Genomic DNA, 18,725 nt, shown 5'->3' on the forward strand with positions numbered 1-18,725 from the left:
TTCTGTGTTCATAGCACTCACGGAGCTCGGGGAAGGGAGGGAAGGGATAAGAGAGATGTGGGGCTGGCGCAAAGCTTCCTCACGGGAAGGCAAAACTGATTCCAGCTCCTCCAGCCCAAAGTAAGGCGCGGGGAGCGACACCCGTGCACAGAGGGGCCGTGCACGGGACGGAAGTGTATCCCCGGAGCCGTTCTAGGAATCCCGGAGGACCCAGCTCCTCGGTGATCCTGGGACTGAAGTGGGAAACGCCCCGTACCCAGGGAAATTCGAAAGAGCGACTTGGTAGGCGGAGGAGAGGCGGGCTCAGGTTAGAGGCAGAACCAGCTAAAAGCAAAGCAGGGAAAGTTGAGGACTCGTCGGCGCGGCGAACCACCTGCTCCCAGAGCGGAGTGCGGCGCGCGCTGATTGGCTGAGAGCGGCTCAGGTACCGGAAGTGGCTAGTGCCCGTCGCCCCGGACACCGAGACAACAGCTGCGGGTTCGGTGCGAGCGGGCGGAGCAGCGCTGGGAGCCCGAGCGGAGTGAGCGTGGGGCGGGAGCGGCCTGCGGTGAGACCTCATTCCGTCAGGGCTGGGGGGAGGAGGGCGCTGGGCTCCCGATTCTCCGGCCTGCGAGCGGAGCATAAACCCCGCGTTTAGGCCCGTTCCTGACCCAGGCTCGCTGTGTGACCTTGGACTTCACGGTTCCCCCGAACCACCATTTCCCCACCTGCACACAGAGGGTGTGGGGCCTGGACACTGCCAGGGCCGTGCCAGCTCTGTTTCCGTGCCTGTCAGCCGGGCTGGTGCGAGAAACAGATATCCCCTCACTAGGTCCCGACATGAGGGACTAGTTTATCAGACATTCCATCCCCAAATGAACCGTAGGAATGAAATGGTGGGTCAGTGTCAAAATTTAGGGACACCTGTGGCATTTTGTGCCTTGTGCTGCAGATGGAGTATTGGTTTATGAGGTTAGTTACACAAAGGAGACAGGTTTGAGCACAGAGTCCATTGAGCCCTCTTGATTGTGGGAACCAGGTGGACACGAGGAAAGAAAGCTAACAGTGCCTTGGATTAAATATCATCCAGATTGATAAAAAGAACTTTTTATTTTTAACAGATAGTTATTGGACACCAGTTATGTGTCAGACACTGTACATGCTCTTTAGTTATAAAGATGAAAGTAATGTCCATTTAGCCCCTAAGGGTATCACAGACTACTCATGTAGATAAAACATTTACACAAATGTATTTAACAAACATTTACCAGGTACTGGACATATGCTAGGGACTGGGAATACCAAAATGAATAGAAAGTCATCCTCACTCACAATCTAGAGAAGAAAACAGACATGAAAATAAACTGTTACCTACAGGATGAAGGATCTGCTTAGGAACTGTGAGGGTGGGGTTTAGGAAGGAAAATGGAGGTGTACCCATGCTAGATCTGTCTTGTAGATGTCTGTTAAGTGCACAAGGTGGGGGATAGTAGTCCAGAAAGCGGGAATAATCTATTCTCAAAGGCTGAGATGCTTAAAGAACAGGAGGTGTTTAAACTACAGGAAACTGAGAGTGACTGCAGCTTCCATCATTCATTGGGGAGTGTGGGACAGGAGATGCAGAAGGGAGACAGGACCTGACCAGGAGGGCATTATGAGTTATGTTAAATTTTTGTTTTGTAGGCCTTGGGGAGCAATTATCAGGAAGTGACATGAAAACAAAGAAAGAGGTGAGAAAAGGGCTAATGAATCGCTGGTTCAGAGGACCAAGAGAGCACTTTCTTCCTGCAGATTTTAGTGAAGACTTTGGGGAGGAGGTGATAGATACTGAATGTTTGGTAGGCTTTATAGGGGTATTAATTAGGATGCTTTTGGCAATAAGTAACAGAAGCTAACTCAAGCTGGCTCAAAAACATGTAAGCTCACATAACAGGAAATCAAGACACAGCAGTTTCAGAACTGACTTAATCTAGTGTCTGGATTTATTTCTCCTCAATTTTCTTAGCTCAACCTGCTTTCATCCGCAAACTGGTAGTGAGATGCAGTAGCAGTTCTAGGCAACAATATACAGAGGAAGGCTCTTCCTGTGGCTCTCTGAAGGTGGCAGAAACTATTCCCAGGAGCTCCCATCAAATTTCTCCAGATTATCATTGACTCAAATGAAGTTATATGTTTATTTCTGAACCAGTCCCTGCTCTGTTTCTGAACCAGTTACTTGGATGGTATTAATTTGACTGGATTAGTGTAAGAGCTCTTGAGTGAGGTCAGATATCCTGCAAAGAGAGCAAGGCCACTGCATATCATTTTACTCAAATACCCTATAAGATAATTTTGAAAAACTCTGTACCCCATTACATATTTGTAAGTTGAAATCCAAACCTGCATCATCTTTCACCATAAGTTTTAATAGATGCAAGGGAGATTATTTTTGGTGTATTATAAATTTTGATATTTTGAAATAAAACTTTTAAATAAAATTTCCCGAGTTTAACATTCAAAAGAGTAACCTCATGCTAATTTCCAGAGAGCTTCCCCTGGTCCTGTGTGCTCAGCGTTCTTCGCCCTCTCTGGAATCTCCATCTGTTAGTACACGTGTGCACACACACTAATGCACGCACACTTCATTTGCCTCTCTCAGTTATCTCAACTGTGTCCTGGTTAACATCCTCAGGTCCCTCAAGCTCTCAGTTGTCTATCTCACAAATTACCCCAGATTCCCTGTCTGCTCTAGGGCCATGAAAAATGCTGCTGGAGAAAGTCAGGAGATGATGCTGACTGGTTCTTCCTGACACTCATGCTCTTCAGCACACTTGTCTCATTAAGAGGCTGTGAGGGCTAAATAAGATAATAATCCACTGCTTAGCACATAGCACGTAGCAAGTGCTCATTGATACTTTCCACATTAGAATGCCAGTGCATCCTCCCTTACCTTCTCTGCTTCCTTATCTAGTCCAACCTTGCAAGTGCTGCACTGAAGCCAAACTGCTCTTCTCTCTGTTCCTCCTATTTCTCCTCCTGCACTTCCTGCCTCTGAGGCTTTGCTCGCCCATCCCTTTCCCAGAAGCGGTCTTCAAACAGGAATATGAGAAAGGGGTATACACATACTTTCCAAAAAAGTCTGTGGATACATGGATTATTGTATGGAAGTCAATTTCTAGGTCCTTGACTTCAGTTAGTATCCTTGCCCGTGACTGATCTGCCTGAGAAATGGCCTGTGGCCTACAGGTTTCTTTTTTCTCACCTCTATTACAGCTGATCATTTCCTTATTTACAAAGAAAGTCAGACCTCTTACCCATCCTTAATTTTACTATGATGCATCACCTTGGGATGGCAGAACAACTGAAGTGCCACACAAAGGGACAATTTGTTAAGGAAGTGTCTAATTCTTGGACTTTTTTAACTCAAGTTCTAATTTTTGCTTTCAACAGATTGATAGAAGATCCAGTCAAGCTTTCAGCTGTTAGATTGTTTAATAACTTTTTTTTTAACTATAGATCACTAGTGATTTTGGCATATGGTTCAGTTAAGTTCAGAGAATTAAGTGGTATTGTTATAACAAGAGATTGCTGTAAACTCGGGCAGTTTGGACAAACTCAGGCCCAGTCAGAGTAACTAGGGTCAGTCTGATAAGCATAACTGAAATATTATTTTTAAAAAAACACTTCAGTTTAAGCAGATTTCCTCCTATTGAAATGTAATTTTTAACTTGAAAAAGGATAATCTAGTCAATTATATTATATATGCTATCTGTCTACTATCAGATATTTTGGGTGAAGGAGGAATAATCAAGATGGAAGATATGAAGAAAGAAGTCAGCAAGAACTGAAAACGTAGCTGCAGTCCTGGTGCCTGACACATGTATTAATCTGCTTTGTAAACCAGACTTTGTGCTAGAGATGGATGCACCAGATTAAGAGTGGAATAACTGTAGTCACTAAGACTGTCTAACCCAGTGGTTTCTAAACCTTGCTGGAGTTCATAATCACTTTGGTCACTTATTAAATATACATATCTGGGAAGTGGACTTGGCCCAGTGGTTAGGGCGTCCATCTACCACATGGGAGGTCCGCGGTTCAAACCCCGGGCCTCCTTGACCCGTGTGGAGCTGGCCCATGCACAGTGCTGATGTGCACAAGGAATGCCCTGCCACTCAGGGGTGTCCCCCACGTAGGAGAGCCCCATGCACAAGGAGTGCGCCCTGTAAGGAGAGCTGCCCAGCATAAAAGAAAGTGCAGCCTGCCCAAGAATGGCGCCGCCCACACAGAGAGCTGACACAGCAAGATGACTCAAGAAAAGAAACACAGATTCCCGTGCCGCTGACAACAACAGAAGTGGACAAAGAAGATGACGCAGCAAATAGACACACAGAACAGGCAGCCGGGGTGGGGGGGAGAGGGGAGAGAAATAAATAAATAAATCTTTTTTAAAAATAAATAAATATACAGATCCCTTGATCCCAACCCCAGAAATTCTGATTCTGAGAGGTGGGTAGGTCCTGGAAATTAGTATTTTTAACAAATTTCCCAGCTGATCCATGTGTCACTAGTCTAGTTCCAGGCCAAGAACCGTTATTTAAGAATCACTGATCTAAACAGATCTTCCTGCTCTGATTCCAGGTCTACAAAAAAATGTTCAGGGTTTTTTGTGGCTTCCTATGCAGACTTTCATCCAGGCAGTGTGGTACTTGTGAAATTTTATTTCTCATTGTTAATTAGCAGGTGGGTATTCTGGTTTATGCACGAGTATTTTGTGAGTGAGGCTTCCTGAGCCTGCTCTCCTGGGGTGCATTGAAAAACAAATCTAGACCTGCAAAGCTGAGTAATCTGTTTGGACTTTGGTGATCTAGTAGAGGTCTGCTTGTCATCCCCAAAACTGAGGACCAAAAGTGGTCAGCCTCCACTTCTCAGGCAACACCTCTATCTTAGCTCTCTCCAGAAAGCTAAGTTAAGATTTTAAAAAAGAAGTGAGATACAGAAAGATAAGAAAGTGGGTTGTTGGGAATTTGAAGTAATGAGAAGTGGAGATGAGGAAAAGTCTAAGGTGTGGGATGAATCAAATGGAGCTGGCTTTGGTTTGTATATAAGAAGGTACTTATAAAGTAATATTTAACAAATGACATTAATATTGTGTCACTGGCAGAAAGCAAAGTAAAGGAATGGTCAAAGGGAGCCAGATTTAGTTGGGGCGACTCTGAATTTGAGCTTTCTCTCAGGCCTTGCAGTTGGGGAATAGATAAAAATACCAAAGCTCCTATTGTATCTTGTTTTGCTGTGGACAAGTGATTTTCCATATGGTGAGGTGCACATGCAGGTTCTGTGAATGCTCACCTAGTGAAGGGTAAGGTGATGGGACAAGAAAGAACTATAGGAGAAATGAGGATGAAAAGGGAAGTTGAAGGGGTGGCAAGTTAAGAGTAGGTAGGGATTGACATATCAGTTTGTGGAAATTGTTTTTGTCTTGATATTAGAAACTCATTTAAGACAGTATTTTCCAATGCAAATGGTACCATAAATAAAGAAAATACTAAATTTTCTACCATGGATCCTTACAATTAGATAGATACATATTATCGCTAAATTTCAACAGAAAAATGGAAATTTAGCTTTTTGATTTGATGATGCTAGGTAAGTTCAATTTTATCCCGTACTCCATGAGGAAATTAGAGGAGATATCGAGGGAGAAAAGTTGAAAAATATTCCATCCCATTTTGAGGGTAGCACAGAGAGCTTCCAAGAGTATTCCTTCCAGGTGTCAGAAGTAGGGCATTAGTGTACTGATGAGTGACTAAAGAGGCCTCAGGTAGGAAGGCACTGGTGGCCAACACTCTGTGGATGTTTGGAGGCAGGGCTGGGAATAGGGACAGTACAAAGGTCACCTCCAAATCACCTCTTCCCCATTCCCTCATTACTTATTACAATTCCTCCTGTCTTCATTTCCTCAATGATATCATCTTTCCCCCTCTCTTCTCAGCTTCTGTCTCTGTACTAAAACCAGCCCTTCTTTTAGAAACCTGTTCAAATCTCTCCCATTGGATAAAATCCTTCCTTGATGCTGTAGTGCATTCACATTACTATCTGTCTTGATTCTCTCTTTTCATCCAAGATTTTTGAAAGGAACAGCAAATTCACTATTCAGTCCATTGCCATCTGGCTTCTGCTTCTACCATTCCACTGAATCTGTTCTCACTGAGGCCATCTGGGGCCACCTGATTGTCCCTGTAGACAATTTCCAGTTTTAATCTTACTGTGTCTCTCCACTTCATTTGATCTTGTTGTTAATTCCCTCTGCCATTGTCTGTCTCCTTCTCTTCATTCCCACTACTGTTGCCCTTGTCACATTTCTTGCCTTGATGATTGTTTCGGCCTTCCGACTTGACTCCCTGTGGCCAGGCTTGCAGTTTCTAGTTCAGACTACTGAATAGCCACCATTGCGCCTTCACCTGAAGTGATAATCTGATTGTGGACCACTCCACTCCTTGGTTTAAAACCCTTCCATGACTCTGCATTGTCTGTCGGATAACCCCCTTGAGAATCACCATCTGCCATGAACACTTTTACTGGTGGGAGGGTTGCGCTCCTCAGGTGTGCTGTGGTGCACAACTACATTGCCATAGGCAAAGGATAACTTTGGTATTAGCTGCAGGTTGCTTAACTTAAACAGAGGCCAGGCTTATTTTCCCAGCATTTGGACCCCATTTTTGTGATGGGGACAGCTAAATCCCTGGGGCTATTGTATCATTAGTAGTTTGGCTACATATAATAGGAAAACACATGTGCCAGTTTGGAGCTATGTACCCCAGAAAAACATGTTCTTAAACTTAGTCCATTCCTGTGCGTGTGAACCCATTGTAAGTAGGACCTTCTGATGAGGTTACTTCAGTTAAGGCCTGGCCCAACCCAATGAAGATGGGTGTTAATCCTGTTACAGTAGTCTTTTATAAACAGAATGGAATTCAGACAGAGAGAGAGAAAGCCACAGATGCAGGAGTCAGAAGCTGAACATAATGAAACCCAGAAGAGAAGGGAGAGGCCGGGAAAGGCCGCCAGCTGCACTGTTCTGTGACAGAAAAGCTAAGGAACAAGGATCGCCGGCAGCCAGCCCCAGAATGCCACCGTCTTCGGGGAGAAAGTGTTGCCTTGATTTGGACTTTTCCTAACCTCGAAACTGTGGGCTAACTAAATTCCCATTGGTTAAGCCAACCCAATGTGTGGTCTTTGCTTGAGCAGGCAAGGAAACTGAAACAACACATAATGGCTTCAGCAAGGTAATAGCTTATCTCTTTTAGATGTAAGAAGTCTGGAGACAGGCACTTCAGGGCTAGTATTGCCACTCTGGAGTCATCAGGAATCCAGGTTACTTCTAGCTCGGATCTGATCCCCAGCCCTAGGGTATGCAGATAGAACCCTAACTACCACCTCTTACCTGTTCAGGAGATTTCCCAGAAGTCCCACATACTTCCACTTGCATCTCACTGTCTTATTGGCCAGAATTTGTCACATGGCAAAATCTAGCTATGAAGAAAGCTGGAGAAAGTATTGCTATAGCCAGATTCATTGCCACACTAAACAAATTCATCATTTTGTTGCCAAGGAGGTGGGGAAGAACAGATTTTAAAGTAGGCAACTAGAAATGTTTGCCACAGCCTTTTAAAAGTTAAAAAATGTATAGGTTTTAAGAGCTATAAAAATAAGAAAATTCTAATTCTAAAAATAAAATTCTATCTCTATAAAGGAACTGATTGCAAAATTAGTACCACTAATATACTCCATGTGAAAAGAACAGCATCCCTATATATAAAATAATAACCAGTTAGAAAATATAATAAAAATTCACACTAAATGAAAAGAGTTGCAGAGGTCATGATAGGTATAAAAACATCAGGCTAATTTTGGAAATTTTACAAAATTACAGTAAAATTCATCTGGAAAAATATGAGAATAGATAGGAAATAAGGAGAAAACAAAAGGAAAAAAATTAAAGAAAAATTATAGGAAATATCTGAAAAGACTAATGGGAGATAACTTTCTAGCAAGTGTTAAAAATTTTAATAAACTTATTGCAGGTTGAGCAATTTGGTACTGGAGAAGGAATAGACAGATTAGTAGAATTGAGTGGAGTCTAGAAATTGACCCAATGTATATGGACATTTAGCCCACAGTTTAGGTGGCATTTCAAATCAGTATGGAAAAAGATTATTCAGTAAATGGTGTTGATACAATTCACTAACCGTCTGGGGAAAATAAAGCTAGAATCTTACTGGGAGCCAAGGGTAGGTAGTTCTGTGCTAATTATAGCTAAGTGATGGTAACCTTTTGAATTGGTAGCCCTTACATGTTCTATCCCATGATCTGTAGAGCTGGTGAAGACTAGTGAGACTAGTTGGTGAGGACTAGTAAAGATAGTTCCTCTTGCTATTCATTTTAAGGTTACTTCCTCTATAAACCCAAAAGTTATTCCCACTAACTTGCCAATTTTTGCTCCTTCTACCAACCTTTTCCATATCCCCATCTATTACAACAGTCACCATTTTCCCAAAATGTTTTCTTTACCAACCTCATGTTCCACACCCAACTTGCTGTTTTTATGGAACTTATCAGTGCTTGTTCCATATATTTCCTGTTTTTCTCCTTAAATCTCTTCCTCGGATTATTTCTACTAAACTTCTGCTCTTTGTTCAGCATGTCCCCCATAATCCTAAACTTATATCTTCCCCTCCACAACATCCTATTATCTCACCAGATACCTAAGCTATTTTCGAGTGCTGTCAGAACCATGTAAAAGCTCCTTCTTCCTCAGGTGTTGACTTCATTTAAATATGATATAGCCACATCACATACTTCCCCTTTCTCTTTGCAGATTGTGAAATGGGGACTGAGAACAAGGAGGTGATTCCCAAGGAAGAAATTTATGAAGAATCTGAACCAAATGGAACAGTATTAGAAAAACTACCAGAGATGGTTTACCATAGTCATGAGTTCGGAGCAGCACGTGAAGAAGACATGTTAGAGGAATATTCAAGAGAGTCTATGGAAGAGATTATGGAGCACATGTCTCCTCAGGAGAGAGACTTTGCGTCAGAGATGATTATCTTTAAGAAATCACCCTCAAGTGAGATAGACCAGGAGAATAATGAGAGTGAGAGAGAGATTACAGCTGAGGGAGTTAGTCCATTTGTATCCTCTGGCCAAAGCTTCATAGAAAATCCAGAACTTAACAAAACACAGAGAACTTCTGTGGGGGAAAAACCTCATACATGTAAAGAATGTGGGAAAGCCTTTAATCAGAACTCACATCTTATCCAACATATGAGAGTTCATAGTGGAGAGAAACCCTTTGAATGCAAAGAATGTGGAAAGACATTTGGAACTAACTCAAGCCTTCGTAGGCACCTGAGAATTCATGCTGGTGAAAAACCCTTTGCTTGTAATGAATGTGGAAAGGCCTTCATTCAGAGTTCACATCTTATCCATCATCATAGAATTCATACTGGAGAGAGACCCTATAAATGTGAAGAATGTGGTAAAGCCTTCAGTCAGAATTCAGCCCTTATTCTACATCAGAGAATACACACTGGAGAGAAACCATATGAATGTAATGAATGTGGAAAAACCTTTAGGGTTAGCTCACAACTTATTCAGCATCAGAGAATTCATACTGAAGAAAGATATCATGAATGCAATGAGTGCGGCAAAGCCTTCAAGCATAGCTCGGGCCTTATTAGACACCAGAAAATTCATACTGGAGAGAAACCATATCTGTGTAATGACTGTGGGAAAGGCTTTGGTCAGAGTTCTGAGCTTATCCGGCATCAAAGAATTCATACAGGGGACAAACCCTATGAATGTAATGAGTGCGGGAAAACTTTTGGTCAGAACTCAGAGATTATTAGGCATATCAGAATTCACACCGGTGAGAAGCCCTATGTGTGTAAGGAATGTGGGAAGGCCTTCAGGGGGAACTCAGAACTTCTTAGACATGAGAGAATTCATACTGGAGAGAAACCCTATGAATGCTTTGAGTGTGGGAAGGCTTTCCGGCGAACTTCTCACCTTATAGTCCATCAGAGAATTCATACTGGGGAGAAACCCCATCAGTGTAATGAATGTGCCCGAACCTTTTGGGATAACTCTGAGCTGCTACTTCATCAGAAAATTCATATTGGAGAAAAGCCTTATGAGTGTAATGAGTGTGAGAAAACATTTGGCCAGCATTCCCAACTTATCATACACCAGAGAATTCACACCGGAGAGAAGCCTTACGAATGCCAAGAATGTCAGAAGACCTTTAGTCGGAGCTCTCACCTCCTCAGACATCAAAGTGTTCACTGTATGGAATGATCTACAGGAAAGCTTTCTGTGGAAAAGCTTTAGTCAGACTTCTGAATTTGTTCAAAATCTTTGCCCCAAGTTCTGAGAACAAATGAATTGACAAAATCTCCTTTGTCCTTCCACTGATTTTGATTTAAACAGTTGGTCAAAAAGGATGAGGCACTTTTATGAAATAGTCTTTGAGAAGTGTCAATGTGCTGATTTAAATCATAAAAGCTGTTTGAGGCCGTAATTCTCTTATCTTTCCCTCTTTTTCTCCCTCTTCTCCTCCTCCCCCAGTGGATCACATAACAGTAGGGGCCTGTACCAACCATGCTAGCCTAAGTTGTTATTTCCCAGGTAAAATGGAGGCACATGATTCCACCACCTTCTTGGGGTGGCAGAGTTGGCTAATTGAGTATTATCCCCTGAAAGCCATGCATGGCCTAGAAGACACATCCCATTCTTCTGTCTACTTTTTAGCATTGGAATATTTTAGTAAGCTTTATTAGCCTCAAAAATCTTCAGCCATGCTATCAAGTTTCCTTAGAAGATGGCAGCATTAATACAGAAGCAGGAGGTATGGCCACTGCACACCTCCTGCTAGGTGCCCTCGTTCATCTGAAGAAGGTACCCTGACGACAGGCACTTTACAGGAGTGTAGGTGAAGGTCCTTAAAATACAGAGGGCCTGATTAGGCAAGGCCAGGGGATAAAACAGGTGAGGCCAGAGTACTTGGTATGGGCAGAAGCAGTTCTTTAGCAGCTGTTCTTCACTCGAGGGCTACTCAGACTACTCCCAAGAACTGCATTAACTTTTGGCCCCAGCTCCTGCTGCTGCTGACAGATCCCATGTCAGGAAATAGCAAAGAGGACTGCAGCTTCACCTTCGCTAGGCACCTGGCCACAGGGATGAGCCTTGTCCACCTGACTGACCAGAGCCTTGCTGTGCCAAAGCGCTTGAGCTCTCCTGACCTGGACTGCACTGCTGGGGGCCCTGGCTAATAGGCCAGGATGGGACAGCCTCTTCGTTGCTTTGAGCCTTGGCCTTGGAATTCTTGTTCTTCAACATGAAACTCATGAAAACATGAGTTTTCTTTGTTTTCCTATATGTTACTCCTTGAGGAAACACATCCTTGATTTTCTGTCTTAATGGGGATTCAGCAGGCCTGGGGGCTCGTCTGAGAGGTAGACCTTGAATAAGGCACTTCCCCTGTCTCATCTCTAATTTTCTCATCTGTTCACTGAGGGGAGTTGAGCTAAATGGTCTTGGAAGTGTCAACCAGCCCAGTAATTCCTTCTTTAAAAAAAAAAAAAAAAATCTAACTTTATAATCTTTACTATTCTGTTCTTTAACCTCTTTATTATGCTAGTACTGATTGCTAATATTTATTGTTTACTGTGTGCCACGCACAGTGCCAGTTTATCCATGTTCTATGTGTCTTTTATTTTCCCAGCATCTCTGATGTGGGTAATTTTTAAAACAGCTTTATTGAGGTATGATTTACATATTGTACAATTCAACCATCTTAAGTGTTCAGTGAGTTTTAGTAAATTTACAGAGTTCTGCAACCATCAGGGATGTGGATACTTTTGCTCTCATTTAAGAAATGATCTGCAGAAGGGGAGTCGTGAATAGCTTACCCATGTGACCACATAGCCAGTAAGTGCCCCAGCCAAGCCTCCAGCTCTGGTCCATGCTTTTAACCACTGTGCTGTGTTACAGATCAGCAGACTCAGTGGCTTATTTGAAATCATTTGTACATTTTAAAAATTAGTTATGACCAATTATTACATGAATTTGAATATACTGGATTTTAATCATGTCCTTAGACTTATTTTGCCAGGGCTGCTAATAACAAGACTGGTTAGTTTAAACCATGGGAATTAGTTGTCCCACAGCTTTGGAAGCTAGGAGTCCAAAATTAAGGTTTTCTCCAGTCTGTAGTGTTCTGGTGATGGCTAACTAAAACTCCATGGCCATCCATCTTCCGTTTCCTCTGGCTTCTACTGACTGGGTATGAATTTTTTCTGCTTATAAGGGTATTGGATTAAGACCCACCCTGGTTTGATTTGGCCTCATCTTAGTAGGGTCTTCAAAGATCCTATTTACAAATGAGTTTATACCTGCGGGACGGGGGATTAAGTCTTGGACATGTCTTGTGGAGGACATGATTCAATCCCCAACACCTGAAAACATAACTGAGCACCAAGTCCATAAAGTGAGCTTATGCTCTACCCTTATATAGGTGTTCCCCAAGGTTCATCCTCTTGGCTGGAGAAAAGGCTGTAAAATGAACAGTGATTGCAGGGTCCACGTCCTTCTAGGTACCCCTTCCTCTGGCAGACTCTTAGCAGGGGCAGTTCTTTGACTTACCTCTTCCTTTAGGGTGAATCCAAGCCCAGGATGCTCTTCCATTCCATTTTCTCATTGCTTAAGCTCAAATTGAATTATGCTCAGACCATACCTTTCTCATGTGAAACCTTGTCGTCACCTATCCTTTAACTTCTGGTTCTTATGTTGGCATATTTTATTTACATATTCATCCTTTGCCAGCCCTGATAGAGAACTCGGCACTTTCTCAAGCTCCCGCCCCCCCCTCCCCCCAGAGAATCCACTCATATAAACATGTCACTGAGAAATTTGGACTTTCCTAAAGATGCTGTGTAAGAGGTGGAGAAGGGGGTTACATTATCCATCCTATTAGACATCTTGTTTTCAGTCCCTTCTTGACTAAGTTGCCACTGAAGGTTTTTCTCTTTGTCCACCGCCTCTTAGGTTCAGCCACCCCAGCTCCTTTGCTCTTGCCAGATATCCACCCTCCCCCCCCCAGCTCAACTATACACCTAAACCTAACACCCTACAGTTAATCCTCTTATATGAACAATAGAAGGCAATTTAGTGGTCAACTTCTGTTGTACCTGAGTATGTTCTTGAGGTGGGGCTTTCACAAGAATTCTGGTGAATGAGATTATTGCCATCCTGTTATATATGCTGCACACACATCCTGCCACCTCATTCCCTGCCCCTTCCACTTCTCAGCCAGTTATCTCAAAGATTTTTTTTTCTCCTCCTGTGTGCCTCCCTTTCCATTTTATTTGGGGGTCAGAAATCTGAACATGGTTGTGCTGATAGGCATAATTTTGTGCAAGTAGAATTCCATCAAGGAAAATATATGAGTTTTAATTTTAGACCTTTTTTTTTTTTTTAAGTCCCACGATCTCAAAGTCCTACCATATATACCAGAAATACCCTTCATAATGTTTGGCATTATGCCCATATACATTTTCTTCCTTCCCTAATTAAACTTAATTTTAATGGTATACTAATACTTTGGGTAAATAAAGTATTTCTTTACAGTTTTACTGACTTGGTGCCAGTCTAATTTTCATTATTCCAAACTACAATATATTTCATTGTGGTCTTAATGATTTTGCATGCCTGTTTTCATCCCCACCCTGTCAGATTTACCCTTCCCCAGTACCCCAGCACACTTTGCTCTGTTAGCTGTGTTACTGATTTTGCATAAATTTTTCCCTCTGATGACATTGCTCTGCTTTACTTGGTGAGATCCTATATCCTTCATAGCAGGACAAGTGTTATCTACTTTGTTACACTTTCCCTGAATTCCTTAAACCAGGGTTTTTCTCAAATCAGGGTCTAGGGTTTTTCTGGGAAGTGTCTGTGACATATATATTATAGTACAAGCGATTTAATCTTTGTTTCTGTTCTGATTCTATTTATTCCAAGTGTTATGGTAAGTGACCTCTGGTCTAAGGCAGATTCATAATGCTGGTAGGTCAAGGATCTCCTTTGAGAATCAGGAAAGCTCTGCCCAGAAAATATGCGCATGCAATTTCAGGGAATTCATAGGCCATCTGAAGCCCATCTATGGACCTTGTATCACTTTGCATGTTTCTAAAAGCAAATTTTTATTACCAACTCCCCCCACCCCCCATTCTCTCAGCTTTAGAGATGAGGCTATGTTAAAACAACCTTCCTGGATCAACCCCTAGAAATCGATGGAGCTGGAGCTTCAGGAAAGGCCCCTTGGGAAGGGGCGGGGACGGTTCAGGTGGGAACCAGGGGAAGGGAGCTTCAGTAGTGCAGGCTGGGACACACTCGTCAGCCACCTGCAGAGCGTCTGTGACGGAGGACCTCTGCTAGGCTAGGCGCGGGGGGTAAGCGCCAAGAAATACTCTGTGAGACCACCGAGTAGCGGTCAGCGCTGCAGGGCAGGGCACGAGAAGGCCTCGATGCTCCAATCAGCAGAGGAGCCACGCAGCGCCCACCCTTTCCCGGGGCTCTGCGCGCTGGGGGGGCCGCGCAGGAGGCAGGAGGGCAGCGCGGGGCAGCGGCCGACACGGCAGGAGAGGCCGCCTGCAGCAGCACGAGCAGCACGGGCCGCGCGGCCGCAGGAGCGCCGCTGCTTTGACTCCCCGGTTGTCACGCGTGCGTGTCTCCCAGCCCCCGGCTTTGCCCAGGATACTGGCCGCGATTCCAGTCTCTCCGGCAGCACCCACTGACTGGACTACTCTTTTTTTTTTTTTACTTGTTTATGACAGCGTTGCAGACAGTGTTTTCACCTAGCGGACCCAATTTTCTCGGCACCCACCTGGTCGCCAAAGAGTAACCACCTGCGTCCGGCCGCCACCCTGCCGCCGGGAACAGGAGGTGGGAGCTCCTTGGAGAGACACCCCGGCCCCGACGCGCAAGAGCGAGCGTCGTCGGGGCCGGGCAGGAAGCGGGGAGGAGCCCTCGCTCGCACCTGAGCGCCGCGGGCCGGGGGCCGGGGCCCGAGCGCGGTGCGTGGCGCCTGCGGGCGGCCCCGCGTGCCTTTCCCTCCGGGACCCACAGGCTGGGGGCGCAGAGCCCACAGGGTGCGCCCCGGCGCGCGCGGGCATTCCCTGGAGCGCCAGGTGAGCCTCTCGCGGCCTGCCCCCGCCGACGGCCCAGGACTGGTGCCATCGCCTCTCAGCCCCAGGCAAGGAGCAGTCAGTGACGACCCCGTAGCGCAGGATGCGATTTGTTTAGCCATCCCAAAGATATTTATAGAAGAGACCATACTCTTTGTTAGGAGTACAAGTTCATTGTTTTTCTTGTACAGATAAGGTTTATAAAGTAAATTTATTTTTAGCACCATAAATTAAATCCAATCCTGCAAACATTAAATTTTTCAAATACAAAAGATATTTTTCGTTAACCATGACAGTACTGCTTACTGTCAATAAACGCAAAGGCTGTTCAGGAGCTGTATAGAAAGTCTATCATTTAGTAATCAATTACACAAAATTATCTTTTTCCGAGAGTAGACTATATATATATTTCAATCAAAAATAACTCTGGAGGGAAGCAGATGTGCCTCAAGGGATTCAGCTCCTGCCTGCCATATGCGAGGTCCCAGGTTCCCTTCCGGGTGCCTCCTAAAGAAACAGGAAGAACAGACACAGCAAGTGTGAAGGAGGGAATAGGGAGAAGTAAATAAATCTTAAAAAAAAAAAAAAAAAAGCTCCGGGGAGTGTATGAGGTCTAAGTTTGATCCCCAGTATCTCCTAAAAACAAAACAAATATCCAACTGGGAGGAGCCCATGTAGCTCAGTAGTTGAGCACCGGCTTCCCATATAAGAGGTCCCGGGTTCAATTTCTGATCCCCATCCCTCAAAAAAAAAAAAAAAAATCTCAGATTAAATAACTAGCCCCAATCAGAGAAGTCCTAAGATTTAAAAACAGAGGACCGTCTTCTTCCCTCTTTCACCCTGGCTCCTTAAAAGTTTTAAAAATGGGGCATAGTAAGTGCTAAATTGGCATTAAGAGATTGTAGCAGTTTGATATGTTTATGAATTCCAAAAATAGATATTGGATTATGTTTGTAATCTGGACTGTACCTGGGTGTGATTAAATTACGATTAGGACTTTGATTGGGCCACGTCATTAGGGCATTGAATCTCCACCCCTTGGTGGGTGGGGACTCACAGATAAAAGACATGACAAAGGACAGAGTTGAGGGTTTTGGTTTTTTTAAAAAGATTTTTAATTTATTTATCTCCCCTTCTCCCACCCGTTGTCTGCTCTCTATTTGCTGTGTGTTCTTTGTCCACTTGCATTCTTGTCAGCAGCACCAGGAATCTGTGTCTCTTTTTGTTGCGTCATCTTGCTGCGTCAGCTCTCCGTGTGTGCAGCACCACTCCTGGGCAGGCTGCGCTTTTTTCGGGCAGGACGGCTCTCCTTGAGGGGTGCACTTCTTGAGCATGGGGCTCCCCTATGCGGGGGACACCCCTGTGTGGCAAGGCACTCCTTGCGTGCATCAGCACTGCACATGGGCCAGCTCACTGTACAGGTCAGGAGGCCCTGGGTTTGAACCCTGGTCCTCCTATGTAGTAGGCAGATGCTCTATCAGTTGAGCCAAATCTGCTTCCCAAGTTAAAGGTTCTTAATGCTGGAGTCTGATACTGAAGCCTTAAGCTGGAGCCCTGGGAAGTAAACTCAAAGAGGAAAGTGAAGCAAGCCCCAGGAGGAGAGGAACCCTGAGCCCAGGAAGAAGCAAGCCCTGGGAAGAGAGGAACCCTGAACCCAGAGAGAAGCAAGACCCTGGAAGGGAGGAACCCAGGAAGCCTGAACCCTCACAGACGTCAGCAGCCATCTTGCTCCAACAAGTGAAAATAGACTTTAGTGAGGGAAGTTACTTATGCTTTATGGCCTGGTATCTGTACGCTCCTAACCCCAAATAAATACCCTTTATAAAAGCCAACAGGTATCTGGTATTTTGCACCTACAGAGAGAGATGCAAATACTTCAAATAAACACAAGGTTGAATTATCACTTTTTTTAAAAAAAGATTTATTTTTTATTTCTTTCTCTCCCCCCCCCAGTTGTCTGGTCTCTGTGTCCATTTGCTGTGTGTTCTTCTGTGATCACTTTTATCCTTATCAGTGGCACTGGGAATCTGTGTCTCTTTTTGTTGCGTCATCATCTTGTTGTGTCAGCTCTTCGTGTGTGCAGTGCCATTCTTGGGCAGGCTGCACTTTCTTTCGCACTGGGTGGTTTTACTTCTGGGGTGCACTCCTTATGCGTGGGGCTCCCCTATGCAGGGACAGCCCCGTATGGCAGGGCCAGACAGCCCTGTATGGCAGTGCGCGCATCAGCACTGCGCATGGGCCAGCTCCACATGGTCAAGGAGGTCCGGGGTTTGGACCGTGGATCTCCCATATGGTAGGCGGATGCCCTATCCATTGGGCCAAGTCCGCTTCAGTGAATTATCATTTTTCATTCAAGTTGCATCTTTTACATTTGTAACTGCTATTAAAAAAAAAAAAAGCCAGACGAGGACATTTTTCTCTTTTACATTAACATAAACTATGTGCTGGAGATTCAATCATGTCCCCCACAAAAGGCATGTTCAAGTCCCAACCTCTGGTCCTTGTGAGTGTGGATCCATTTATAAATAAGCTCTCCTTGTAAATAAGTTGGGTCCTTTATAAGCAAAGTGGAAATCTGGCTGAGAAAGAAGCCACGGGTACAGCCAGGAGCCAGAAGTCAGTGGAACCCAGAAATGAAAGAAGCACTGCCATGTGCATTACCATATGATGGGAAAACCAAGGGATTCCAAGAGTCACTGGCCAGCCAGAAGGTACCCACCCAGGGAGGAGGCATGCCTTCTAGCCTCTGAAATTGAGAGCAAATAAATTTCTGTTGTTAAGCCAACCCATCATATGGTATTTGGACTACCAGCTAGAAAACAAAAATATGCAAAGGAGTATTTCCACCGTATCTCAGATTATTAAAAGAAACTAACATTAAGCCCTCATGTGCCAAATACTATGTTCAAATTAATTTTCAAAACCTATAAATGTAGTCAATTTGCAAATTAGAAAACTGAGCCTCAGAAATCAAGCTGCCCCAAACTGCGAGTAACTGGTTTAACTGAACTTGAAGATTTTCCTCTACTATTCAAATACTGCTTCCTCAAGTACAGAACAGTAAATTGGTTCACAATTATGAAAACCTTTAAATCAAAAGTTTATAATGGAGAGCACTTTTAGCATTAAATATATTTTTCCCTACCCTAATAAATTTTGTCTACAAAGAGCTTACTAAAATGCTGACTTCATTTAATCCTTCATTTATAAGATGACAAATACTTTATTTCAAATAACTGTAAGTGAAGTGTAAGTCATTCAATTTGTTTTTATTTTTTTCTTTCTCTACCCTCCTTCCCCCATCCCCAGTTATCTGCTGTGTCCATTCACTGTGTGTTCTTCTGGGTCTGCTTCTATTCTTGTCAGTGGCCCAGGAATCTGTGTCTCTTTTTGTTGTGTCATCTTGCTGTGTTAGCTCTCCGTGTGTGTAGAGCTACTCCTGGGCAGACTGAACTTTCTTTCCTGCTGGGTAGCTCTCCTTACAGGGCACACTCCTTGCATGTGGGACTCCCCTATGCGGGG

General features: G+C 44.0%; 1 protein-coding gene across 3 annotated transcripts; it reads left to right on the forward strand.

The window, feature by feature from the left end:
- Window positions 1–435: 435 nt before the first annotated feature.
- ZFP3 (ZFP3 zinc finger protein) lies at window positions 436–13,653 on the forward strand. Of its 3 annotated transcripts, none has more exons than XR_011646801.1 (3): window positions 436–547; window positions 1,663–1,709; window positions 3,742–3,873. XR_011646801.1 is itself a non-coding variant. In XM_023584669.3 (3 exons), exon 3 carries the CDS (start codon window positions 8,845–8,847, stop codon window positions 10,315–10,317), a length of 1,473 nt encoding a protein of 490 aa, XP_023440437.1. In that variant the 5' UTR covers window positions 436–547; window positions 1,663–1,709; window positions 8,837–8,844; the 3' UTR covers window positions 10,318–13,653. The 3 variants fall into 3 exon arrangements, 2 of the variants coding, with proteins under 2 accessions (XP_023440437.1, XP_004478588.1); XM_023584669.3 differs by lacking the exon at window positions 3,742–3,873 and adding an exon at window positions 8,837–13,653; XM_004478531.5 differs by lacking the exons at window positions 1,663–1,709; window positions 3,742–3,873 and adding an exon at window positions 8,837–13,653 and having other exon boundaries at window positions 442–547.
- Window positions 13,654–18,725: the final 5,072 nt, after the last annotated feature.

This window comes from Dasypus novemcinctus, chromosome 21, assembly GCF_030445035.2.
Source record: "Dasypus novemcinctus isolate mDasNov1 chromosome 21, mDasNov1.1.hap2, whole genome shotgun sequence".
Taxonomy (NCBI): Eukaryota; Metazoa; Chordata; class Mammalia; order Cingulata; family Dasypodidae; genus Dasypus; species Dasypus novemcinctus.